Below are 12,819 nucleotides of genomic sequence, written 5' to 3'. Positions count from 1 at the left end.
TGGACTTTTGTCCCACGCACTCCTCCACCCGCGGGAAGAGGCGGGGTGTGTGTGTGTGTGTGGCGGCAGTCCAGGCAGTTTTACTGATTTTTCCTGCAAACAAGCAGGGGATAGCGCATTCAGTCCTCCCGAGACGGGGCTGGTACTTTCGTTCTGAAGCTCTCGTTTCCTCGGGGAGCAGAATTGCTAGACGCATGGGTGCGTTGTCTTTAGTCTTCCCCGCTCCCTCTGAGGGCCAGCAGGGGTTAAATCTCAGGCTCCGGCTCCGTGGGAGAAGGTGAGGCCGGGAGGTCTGAGGTGTGGGCGTGCCGTCTGGGTGCCGGAGAGGTGTGGATGGAGGGGATCGTTTGCTTCCTGCTGGAGCCGCTTTGTTAGCGAGGAGGGGTGAGTGGGAAGTTTCTTGGACTTGACCGAAGCGGGGGGGGGGGGGGGGGGGGGAAGGGGTGGGGGAGAAGGTCTTGTTTGGCCAAAAAAGACCCTCAAGGTTAGATAGATCTTGGATGTAGGGGCGATTCCACAGCTGGAGTGCATCGGTAGCGAAATGCAGTTATGAGCGCCTCCCTCTTTAGAAATCCACCCCCACCCCCACCCCCACGAGACAAATGACACCCTTCAGTATGCAATGAGCTTTTAAAAGATCACAGGATGTAAGACAGCCTGGTCATTTTGGTGCTTTTTCACATGCCCTGCTCCTTCCCTATGTGCAGTGAATCGTTTCTGTAACACTCCGAGAGGTGAAAAGAAAGTTCATCCTCTCCTCCAGGTTTACCATGGACTGGGTTGGTTATCCTTGGTTTGGAGATGCTGACACGTGGGAGGAGGTTCTGTTGCAATGACTTGTTCCGGTTCTTTCTGTAAACTAAACACGTAAACGAAAGCAAACATCTTAACAAAGGTAGCAGCAACGAAAACCTGACTGTGTGGGATACATTTCTCATGGCTTGCTTTGAAAGATAAACCTCTTATGGGATAACTGATTTCTGATGTCTTATGAAGTCCTATCATTTCAACGCTGTACATTAAGATGAAACAACCAAATTTAAGGCATAACGTATTTCCTCCTTTCAATATTAACGTGCGCAAGAAGTCGCTAGATTGTTGCTAGGTGAAAATGATTTCGAGGATTGTAAATCTACTCAATTAATAACACACTCAATTGATTGGTTTTGTTTAAGACCCGTTCAAATTACTCGGTACAGATCTCCTAATTCCCAGTAGGTGTGGGAATTTCTCAGAGCGAAGAGATGACGTTGTACCATTAATTCACATTGCATGGTATCTTTATTTCTAGGAACCTATTGGAGAAATAAACATTGTTTTTAAGTCAAAGGAAAGAAAATAAACATTTTATTGAAATTATTTAACTTAAGTCCCCAGGGCGATCTTTGATACAAAGTGTCCTTTTTAAGCACTTACTCCTAGACTTTATTGGGAAAGAAGAGTTATTTGTTTCTCCGAGTTAAAGGTTAATTATGAATTAAATGAAATCCTTGACCTTAACTAATGGAAAGGAGAAGAAAAGATGACATAAAGGGTGAGACAGAAACAGTTTCTCTGTGAGGGGAGTGCAGTCATTATTTTGTGTCAAGGCTCTACACGTGGTAAGTGGACACAAACATTCAGAAGTTTGGAAGGAAGTAGTGCATTTAAAGGGTTGAAAAACACAAACGTATTCTAAGAAGCACATCTTTATAGTAAGCAGTTGGTAAGAGCTTCACCTTCTCACAAACTTTAAACAAGTTCATTTGAATTATGAAGCCACACCTTGAAAGGTGCCACTGCTTTACCTGTGTGACCACAGTTATACCATACCACAACATTGCCATGCAATCCCTTTGCTACTTCCTCATTTTAAAGTAATGTGGACTGACTCATTAATCAGAAGACCACCTATTTTAGCCCAACAGAATGATTAGGTAATTTACTACCCCTCCTTCCTTGGCAACAAGAGAATTATATTGGATTTCCCCTGTTCTCTAGTATTTGTTTCTAAGTGAATTTATTCAAATTGCAAAAGGCAGCAAATTGTTTCAGACAGCAATTACTCTAAAATATTTGCATTTTATTTGTTTTTGTTGGAGGTTTTACTTGTGCATGAAAGAAGCAAATTTTTCTTATTTTGATAATAGTTGTCATTTAGTTATATCATCAAAGTAAAATTGATGTTTTTGGATCCACCCATTAATTTGTTTTAAATGTTTGACTGCTTAACTTTCATTAAGGTTAGTCAAGTATTATATAATGTAAACTTATCTGATAAGTTTTTTTCTAGCAAACTCATTTTTAATTTCTAATACGAAAAGTTTATTGAATTTATTATTCTGTATTCTCAAACAATACTGAATGGTACAAAATAAAAGCAAATTTTTACTTTCTGCTCCTTTCTCAGAGACAGCCATTCTTGGTTATTATTATTTTTTGATTGATTGAGTTATATTGATATACTTTATCATAATCCAGATACTAAACTAATCCCTTGGCAATTATAAACTTATCTGATTCATCTAATAAATTTCAAGTTTATGTTTCATTATGAAAGGGTCATTATTGGGGAATACAAAATAGTGTTTTTCAAATAAAAGTTGGTTTTTATCCTTAAAGATGATGATTTATTTGTTTGTGAAAGTAAAACACAAAAGATGCTCATTAGTTTTACTTTTTGTTTCTTTCTAGTTATAGATATTCAGTATGTTTCCGCTGACTGAGGAAAACAAGCATGTGGCCCAGTTGTTGTTCAATACTGGTACATGTCCAAGATGTATCTTCAGATTCTGTGGTGTGGATTTTCATGCACCTTACAAACTTTCCTACGAGGTATTTTCTTTTCTTTTTTAAGTTAAGAAGTTTTCTCTAGTTTTAAAATAATACTTGTATATTTGAGGGCAAGTATCTATCCATAACTCTATGTTAAATTTAAAAACACTATAATAAAATAATTACTGATAATGTTAATTTTAGAATTTACATTATCATAAAAATGTAAGTTTCTTTTTAAGTGATTAATCTAGCATTTAATATAGAGGGATCTTTGTGGAGCAATTCCCTGGTGCATTTAATGTTTGTATAGACCCTTCCTAAAGAGTATCTAGACAGAATATCACAAAGTAGTGCATCTTACCAGATATTAGGAAGTTGTAACGGGAGGGGGTGGTAGTCCTTAGCTCTATTAAGTGAAAGCATTGTGGATTCGGTTGCATTATTTTTATGTTTTCTATTTTATCATTTTATTTACAAATAGTATTTGCAACCCTCTAGAAAGAAATGCTATTAAAATAATTAATTATTTACTGCTATTAATAACAACAAAAGTAATATGCAGAGATCTTTGACATTTAATAGAATCCTTTCACATAAAATATATAACATTTTGTGAAATATATTTGATTCTAATAGTGATATTCTTTTCAGAGGCAGATAGTAATTATATATATATGTAAATATATAACTATACAAACAGTATAAACAAACACACACACACACAGATTCATACACATGAACACTCAGTTTCTTATAATTTTAAAAAATTGCCCAGGAGTTAGCAATAGCAGTCATTTTTCCTATGTATTAATTGTTTCTATTATTTTAAAATAATAATTATATCTAATATTCATATAGCATTATTATATTTCAAGCTCTCATGTAACTCTCATAGTAACCTATTAGGTAAGTACATACTATGATTGTCTCTATTTTCAGATGAAGAACTGAGGCACAGAGAGGTTAAGCAACCTGCCCAAAGTTACACAGCTATTAAGTGAGCAAGCTAGGATATGAACTGTCTGTCTGAATCCAAAGCCTAGAATTTGGAGCTGAAAGACATGGATTTGAATCCCAGTTCCACAACTTTCCATCTTCAGTTTTCTCCTCTGTAATTGGGAATGATGATAACATCCACCTCTCAGGATTTTAAGGGACAATATCTAATAAAGTATGTGAAAGCACTTTGAAAACTGGAAATGGTGCATATGCTATGATGATTAATATATGTGTATATTTTTTATACACACAATGACTATAAAGTAACAAAACTGGTTTTGTGTAACTTCTATTACACATTTTAAAAGACATTATAATCTAGTATGCTATGCATATGTTGTTAAGATTTAAAACATATTAAGAAACTTAGTGTTACTAACTTTTGTTTGTATCATTTTGTGTAAATATGTAAATATTTGAAGACCTTTTTTAAAAAATGTACTTAAATTTTGACCTGTTCTATTCATATAATTATATATGTACATATACATATATATGTACTGTGTTATACCAACATTGTAGATCTTAGGTAATAATAAACATTTGTGTGGGTCATAATATGCCTGTATGTGTATGTATGTATATTTCTCTGTTGATAAAATAGGAGAGCTAATGTCTTAATAAAATGAATTAAATTTGTTTGAGTGAAAGACTTTTCCCTTTACAGTCAGTAAATTGTAATCCGAGTGAATTTAAAAGGATATTTATTCAACAACTGAAAAATAAAGCCTGTTTAAACAAAATAGAGGAAAAGTCCTCTGAGTATTTGGATGAGTAGAATGTCTGAAGTATGAGAATGGTTTCAAAGGAATGCCACTTTTAACATTCTAATACAAAAGGTGACAAAAAGTAGGCAAACCAGAACGTAGTAGAGGGCCTCTTTCAATTAGCACGTATAAATGTTCTGTAATTATGGTGCCAAATCTCAGCATTTCCAGCATCTGTTTACCTTTGTTTAGTAAATTGTCTTGAACTTACTTTTACTTAATAGACCCCAAATTTCTCTAATTTTTCAGACTTCACATTAAATATTATACATATGAAGTTTTAGTGATTGTGAGGTTATTAAATAACCAATAATGGAAAGCAATAATGGAAAGTCCATTTGTATTTCTATTTGTTAATAATTGGAACTGAAAGGTGGTTTCTTTTTCTTTTCTTTTTTTTAATTAGCAAGTGAATGAATGAATGACCCCACAACAGAACTACAGGCCCAGTTAACTAATTAATTAGTTAATTTCTTAGTGGAGCCTTACTGCCTCAGATTTAGCTTCTCTGATATATGAAACTCTTTTGAAAAAATATTCACACATTTATTATAGGAGTTAGTTAAGCCTCTTTAAATTCCCCAGAAAGCCAATGCTGGCTAATAAAATTAATTAATTGCTCTAGATTGAATATAAATCAACACTGGGTAAGTTTGTGCTGTATCATAATATTCACTCCTGTTTTCATGCTTCATCTTACCCTTAGAGTTATTACTTTTATTGTGTTTTGTTAAAAATTAACTTTCTAGGAGTTGCTCAATGAACTACAGAAATTTCTGAAAACTGAAAAAGGTGAATTAATTTTGGAAGTTACAAACCCACCTCCCAAGAAAATTCGACTCCATGAACTGGAAGATGGGATTGATGGGACTGATAATCGGAGTCAAAATGGAGAGGGAAGGGTGTCCGTTATTGAAGACGGAAGCATTGCTTCTAAGAACTCCAATCCAAATGTATGCAATGTATGCCTAGGAATTCTTCAAGAATTCTGTGAAAAAGAGTTCATTAAAAAGGTAAATAATCTATCTTCTGTTATTATATGTGCACTTATATAGAGATTTTTAGTTTTAAGACCTAGAATTCTTTTTTTTTTTCAATCCTCACTCGAAGATACGTTTATTGATTTAAGAGAGATAGGAAGGGAAAGAGAAAGAGAGAGAGAGAGAGAGAGAGAGAGAGAGAGAGAGAGAGACATCAATGTGAGAGAGAATTATTGATTAGTTGCCTCCCATATGTACCCTGACTGGGAATCGAACCCTCAGCCTTTTGGTGTACGGGATGACACTCCAATCAACTGAGCCACCTTGTCAGAACAGACCTAGAATTCTTGTATCTACAGGAACAATGCCATTCATTTCAACATGTTTCACACCAACGGATTATTAAGACATTTCCTTAATTTATTTCAAATAATGAAAACCTTTTTATCTCAAATTACCTTTTTATCAACATGATATCTGAAAATGAAATATATATCCCTTTATGTATGTCAGTCATGAGTGCTATTCAATTGAAAAAAATAAATAGCAGTTTTCCCTTTGCTATTTTAACATAAGAAGCTAGAGAAAAGTTCTTTCTTAGTCATACCTATTAGTGTCTAGAAAAGACAAGTGTTACAGCCTTGTGGGAGGTACATGTTTGAATGTAGGACTGGCTTTTGTTTCCAGCTGTCAAGAGTGCCGTATGTGGCTTTACTTTAAAATCTTTTTTAAATGATGAGGTAACCTAATAGAAAACTATTTTGACATTCAGCAGATTGTTCTGCAGGTGAGTCCTTGCTGTTTTGATGATGTCAGTCTTCAGGGTCATAGTTAGCAAATATTTGATTTCATGATGTTTATGAGAATTCCCTACTCAAAGGTGAAAGTTTGGAAGTTTTGCAGTGTCATTTCCTGGACCAAAAATCTATGTGATGAAGATTAGTATACAATTTTTAACAATTCCTGGGAATTTATATAATACTCTTTCATGTAATAAAAAAATAATTTTTATGTAATACTTTTTCAGGTGTGTCAAAAGGTAGAGGCCTCTGGATTTGAATTCACTAACTTAGTGTTTTCAGTCTCCTTCCCACCACAGCTATCTGTAAGAGAGGTAAGGTCATTTATATACACGAAACTGCATGTGAAATGCATGCTGGGAGTTTCTCAAAAAATACGAATGTAGAAATATTCCTTACCGTATTACATTTTTTACATTTTGTGTACGTATTGAATGGTTGAAAGCATTACATTATAGCTGATTAATAATATTGAGTGAATGGATGAAAAAAAGAATTATTGGTTCAGATTAGTGTATTTGTCACAGGACTGCCATTTTTTTGTTTTTGTTTTTATTTAATTTACAGCAAAAGAAACCATCAACAAAACAACAAGAAAGCCCACTGCATGGGAGAACATAAAAATATGTTTTTATTGATTTCAGAGAGAGAAAGGGAGAGGGAGAGATAGAAACATTCCATTGACTGCCTCCTGCACGCCCCCTACTAGGGATCGAGCAAAATGGGCATATGCCCTGTCTAGGAATCGAACCTGGGGACCTGGTGCATAGGATCACACTCAACCAACTTAGCCACACTGGCCAGGCAGGACTGCTATCTTTTTAAAAGGTCCTCATTCAGCCCTTGCTGGTCTGGCTCAGTGGATAGAGCGTCAGCATGCAGACTGAAGGGTCCAGGTTTGATTCCAGTCAAGGGCACATGCCTGGGTTGTGGGCTCGATTCCCAGTAGGGGGCATGCAGGAGGCAGTCAATTAGTGGTTCTCTCTCATCATTGATGTTTCTATCTCTCTCTCACTCTCCCTCTCTGAAATCAATAAAAATATATTTTAAAAAAATAAATAAAAATAAAAGGTCCTTATTCAGTAGAGGACATTCATTGAGGATTAGCTCTGTGATCAGGGAAAGATAATTGATCAGGAATCCAGAGACTTGTGTGTGTGTATGTGTGTGAGAAGTATGCATTTTATAATGGTCCTAGAATAGGGTTATTTCAATTATGATGAACTTTATTATTTTCTGATATAAAATGGTAGCACCTCTTATAGTCAATGGTAAAAAGGGAAATAACCTTATTTCATTTAACATTTTTCCTTTGTTAGCAAAAAACTCACATAATAATAGTAGTAATTGTAATATTCTTGTGTGTCAAAACTGACATGAAAACATAAAACTTTTTGTTAATACTGTTATATGAAGTATAGGGAGAATGGCCTCTGTAATCTCATTACAACAATGAGTTCTAAACATATCCATTTATTTATATGTATAAGGTGACATTTTGTTAAGAATCCCAAAGCATCCCCAGAACATTACATCTTATACTGTCACTTTCTTTGGGTGAGCATGTGTATTAGCCCCTAAAAGGCTGAAAATTGATTTAAAACTTGTAAAATGATAGGTAGGAGCTGAGATGTGAAAAAGAGTAGATGCTTTTAAGTAGTGCCTCTGTTGATGACAAGAAAACTGAGCAAATGGAAGGATAAAGGGGATGATGATGATATACTGAGGTTTATAAACACTTAAAGTCATTTTCTAGTCAATCATCAAAGCATTTCTCACAGATAGGTCATTTTCAGGGTTCAGTTTTGGTAGAGAGAAACAGACTTCCAAAAGCTATGTGACTCACAAAAAGTTGAAGTGTTTGAGTAACAATAATAGGAATAAGAAGTACAGTTGACCCTTGAACAACAAAGGTTTGAACTGTGCGGGTCCACTTATACAAAGGTTTTTGTTGTTTGTTTTCTAGAGAGAGAGGGAGGGAGGAAGGGAGCAGGGGAGATAGAAACAATGATGTGAGAAAGACGCATTTATTGGTTGCCTCCCACACACACCTTGAGGAAGGCGGAGGGTGAATCCTCAACCCAGGTATGTGCCCTTGACCGGGAATTGAACCCAAGACCCTTTGGTGCACAGGCCGATACTCTTAACTGCTGAGCCACTGTGGCCAGGGCTGCACAGGTTTTTTTCAATAAATACTGTAAATATATTTTCTTTAAAAAATATTTTCATTGACTTCAGAAAGGAAAGGAGAGGGAAAGAGAGAGAGAAACATCAGTGATGAGAGAGAATCATTATTGGCTGCCTCCTGCACGCCCCTACTGGGGTTGGAGCCCGCAACTTGGGCATGTGCCCTGACTGGAATCGAACCATGTTCTCCTGGTTCATAGGCTGATACTCAACCATTGAGCCACGCCCAGCCAGGCGATTTTAACAATTTTGATTTAATATTTATTGACTACTTATGAAGTATTTATATTCCATGTCAGAAATAGAAGATGCCATTAAAAAAATAGAATTATTCTGCTTACACTCTATTTACTTTTAGTAACTGATTTTTAACCACTAAACTATTTAGTAGAAATATGTGACTATTCCTGTTATTGGGGAATTATTACTTTCCACAGATTAGTGTGTTGTGACTCATTGTTTTCTTTTTTGTTAATGAGTAGTATATTTTTCCCCATTCATTTCTTAAGAATAATAATTATTCAAAAGTATGCAATTTTATATGCATCTTACTATTTTCACAACCAAGATTTTTTCAGCAAATTGTGCTTATGTTTCACTTTGTGATTTTCTTTTATCATTATGTTTTGTTAGTTTCTTTTATTGCTGTCTTTTATTACTTCTTTGGTGTTGAGGTATGATATGGGCCAGACTGGATATAAATTGCTTTTTCATACCAACTTATTTGTTACACATTCCAATTTTAAAAATTACACATCTTCAGACTATTCTTGCATTTTGAATATAAATTCTGTAACTTCTTCAGTGACACATTTCTTCTACAGTGTGGTTTTTCAATTTAGATCTTGTAAAACTTTGAACTTATTTGTCTCTGTGTAGAATAAACATATTAATATACATGGAATTGATTGGTGCTAGTTATTTCATAATTCAGAGTGGAATATACAACTAAGTCAATTTTTCCCACTTCTAAAGAAGAAAATATATTGATTTGAAAGCAAATATTCTATCAACAAGGTAATATTTGTTATATTCCTGCTTACAAAAGAACCAAGGGAAGGGATGACCTCAAGTAAAGGATTTTTAAAAAATCAAGCTATTAAATTTGTGTTAATCTCTATATTCCTGGCCCTCCCAATCCCTTTCTGGCTATAGCTATAGTTTTTACTTATCATCATAGAAGCACTGATTTAAGAGCCTAGGAAGAAAGCTTGCAGTTAGTTTAATTGTCATCATCTTTCATTGAGTTTAGGAGAATGGAAGGAGGGATGGAGTACTTCTCCTGTGGGTATGTTCCTAGGAACCAGCTGGTCTGGTTAGGACAGTTTTAGACTAAATACTACTGAAGAGGAGAAAAACAAGCAGATTAATTGACGAAACTATGTTAGACATACAGTAAGCCATGGTAAGCAGAAATAAATGGAGGCAGTATCCAGAGATTCACAAAAGACAAATATGGAAACTAGCTTGATGTAATACTTAGGAGCTTCAATACCTTCATCATACCTTTATACAAAATGTGAATGACAATATAAAGTTGAGATTATAAGGGAGAATAATAAATATCTCATGACTGTTTTGGTGATTTCCTGGATTTTGGCTTACCATTTGAATGTAACAATTCAGATATCTTAAAGGGAGAGATATAATAGTGTGCTATGACAAGAAATTATATCTGCATTGAGATCCTTTGAGTGGAAGGATGCTAAACGCTATTCAGAGGAGAATTTAAAGCAAGAGAGAAATGGGATAGATAGAGAAGCGGAAGTGTGCTGTATGCCCCTGGCCTAAGGAAGAGGTGATGACTTGCATACATAAATAGTCACACAGGTTAATGTATACAGTAGCATGAGGGACTCCCAGTATTTAGGCACTTGATGGAAATCACGTTTGCTAAAAGCACAGTGTCGGACAGCTTTTGAATGGGAACAGTTACTTCTCCTAAAGTAGTGGTTCTCAAACTTGAATGTGATAGGACTCAGCTGGAGAGATTTCCAGGTCCCATCTCCAGGTATTCTGATACAATAGGTCCTGGGACCCATGACTCTGTGTTCCTAAAAAGTTCATGGATGATGTTGCTGTTGCTGGTACAAGGACCACACTTTGAGAACCACTTTCCTAAAGAATAATGGTGAAACTAATGTAGTCCTAAATGAAAATGGACAACCTTTTAAGATTTGTGTTCCTGATAGGAAGAGAGAAACAAACATAATTAGAGTATATCCTAGACTTTTGCTAGATGGATTTCAAGCAGTTGAAAAATGGCATGGGAATCTTGCCTGGAAGATAAATGAAAAGGATTGGGAGGTGCAATTGAGACTTTAAAACCAAATGATCCCAACCAATAAAAGGAAGGTTAGGGATAAAAACATATTCCAGTAAAAAAGAAATGGGGAATACCTCCCTCCCTCCCTTTTTCTTTCTTTCTCTCCCTCCCCCCCCCCCCTTCCCTCAAATGTTTACATAAACATTTGTATTTAATTTGTATTTATATATTTAGGTATTTTTATTTGACTTTTTATTTTGGAAAATTTCAAAAGTAGTAAGATTAGCCTAATAACCCCTATGTATGTATTATTCAACTCCAACAGCTAATTTTTTTGCCAATTCAAGATCAGTTTCAAAAAGAGAGAGGAAAGGTGAAGTCAAATTAATGCAAATGTAAGAAGAGTTTTAGATTTCTAAGAATAGCAACAAAAGATATAAAATCTTCCTAAGTAGAGACTTCCAAGAATTGCTAAGGAAGACTTGGGGTACTCAAAATTATGTTTAGAGCAAGAAAGAGATGAAAAGGGGATTGATTTGCTATTAGGAACTGAAGGTATGCTGCTGATGGATGACATAGAGAAGGCAGAACTCTGAAAATCCTATTTTGCTTCTGTCCTTTCTGTCAAGAAAAATCTTCATCTGAAAAGGGTAGCGTGATCATTGGTAGGGAAGAATGAAAACTCCACATGGCAAAGCTTCTCTAAATGGGTTCAGGTATTTGAGCCTGGATGAATTACATTCCAAGAGAGATTCAGAAAGAACTTAACGGCTGTCCATGATCTTTTCGAGCTTATCAAAGATAACCGATTTTCCAAATGACTGGAGGCAGATAAGAGCAGTTTCAATTTTCCAAAGGTGAATAAAGTTGGTTCTGTTAAGTACTAGCTGGTGAGCTTGACCCTAAAACCCTGTAAAGGTTCTAGATCAGGAACTAAAGAATAAATGATGGGCACTGAGAAATAAGGCAAACTTGATGTCAACACATCAAACAGGTTTGCTAAGAACAAATCACGTCTGCAACATTTCTGCCTTTTACAGGTAGCAGGACTGGTAGAGCAGGGAAATATAGTAGCACCGGTGTGATTGGAATTCAGCTAGTCACTGACTAGGTTTCCTTCTCATGATAACTACCTGAAAGTGGCAGGAACAGGAGCAGGATGTGACAGATGGTTGGGTGGATTGTGCCTGACTGGCCATACCCAAGAGGAACTGATTAATGATCGGTATGGACCTGGACAGTGTTTCTCCCAATGTACTCTGCAGATCAACCACCTGAAACCTGCTGGGGGAAGGTTGTGATTGCTGGGCCTTGTCTCAGACCTCCTAAATCGGAATCTCTAGAGATGGGGCATAGAAGCCTCTCAGCAGTTCATGTACACATTGAAATGTAAGAACCATGGAACTTCAGACAGATTTCTGCCGTGCTGCGGAACTCTCTTCATACCTTGTCCTGGTTCATGGTTTCTATCATTGCTGACATAATGGGAGCACTCACTACACGTGTGCATGACAAGAACTGAGCGTATGGCAAATAGGTTGAATGTTAGAATTGAGATCCAAAAAAGATCTCAAGAATAGGAAAAAAAATCTAACAAAATGAAATTCAATAGAAAGACACATAAATTCTTATACGTGGGATTAGTAAAGGATAGGCAGGAGTGGCTTAAAAACTGTGTTTTTAAGGCTTAGGGGTTTTAGTTCATGGCCTGATAAGAATGAGAGGCGTGATGTAGATAACCTCTGGATCATTTAGTCCAGCTGTTAGAAGTATAGGATCTGGAAAGATGAAGGTGGCAGTCCTGTGTTACTCAGTGCTGGTCACTCCTGGAGTGCCATATTCAGAGGGAACACGCTACTTTAGGAGGAGGAAGGACAAATGGAAAGGCATTTTGTGGTAGCCCAAATCCCCCAAATTCGTGAATGTTACCGTATGTGACAAATAAAAAGGGACTTTGTGGGTGTAATTAAGATTAAGGACCCTGAGATGGAGAGATTATCCTGAATTATCAGGGTGAGCTCAACTTAATGACATGAGTCCTTACAGGTACCCTTTCTGGCTGG

At 36.0% G+C, this 12,819-nt stretch overlaps 1 protein-coding gene across 6 annotated transcripts in view; it reads left to right on the top strand.

Annotated features, from left to right (window-relative positions):
- Positions 1-13: 13 nt before the first annotated feature.
- The window catches only part of PUS10 (pseudouridine synthase 10), a 59,953-nt gene continuing 47,147 nt past the window's right edge, over positions 14-12,819 (top strand). For 3 of the 6 annotated variants that reach the window (XM_079791783.1, XM_079791782.1, XM_079791781.1), the window contains exons 1-4: positions 15-384; positions 2,674-2,814; positions 5,273-5,536; positions 6,531-6,617. In XM_079791783.1, coding sequence (XP_079647909.1) covers positions 2,689-2,814; positions 5,273-5,536; positions 6,531-6,617 — 477 coding nt within the window. In that variant the 5' untranslated portion in view covers positions 15-384; positions 2,674-2,688. Of the gene's footprint in view, positions 385-2,673; positions 2,815-5,272; positions 5,537-6,530; positions 6,618-12,819 lie in introns of all 6 variants that reach the window. The other 3 variants (XM_079791784.1, XM_079791785.1, XM_079791786.1) reach the window with 3 other exon arrangements.

Source organism: Cnephaeus nilssonii (genome assembly GCF_951640355.1).
Source record: "Cnephaeus nilssonii genome assembly, chromosome: 15".
Lineage (NCBI taxonomy): Eukaryota > Metazoa > Chordata > Mammalia > Chiroptera > Vespertilionidae > Cnephaeus > Cnephaeus nilssonii.
Note: the sequence above shows the minus strand (reverse complement) of the source record. Positions and strands in the feature narration are given on the sequence as shown.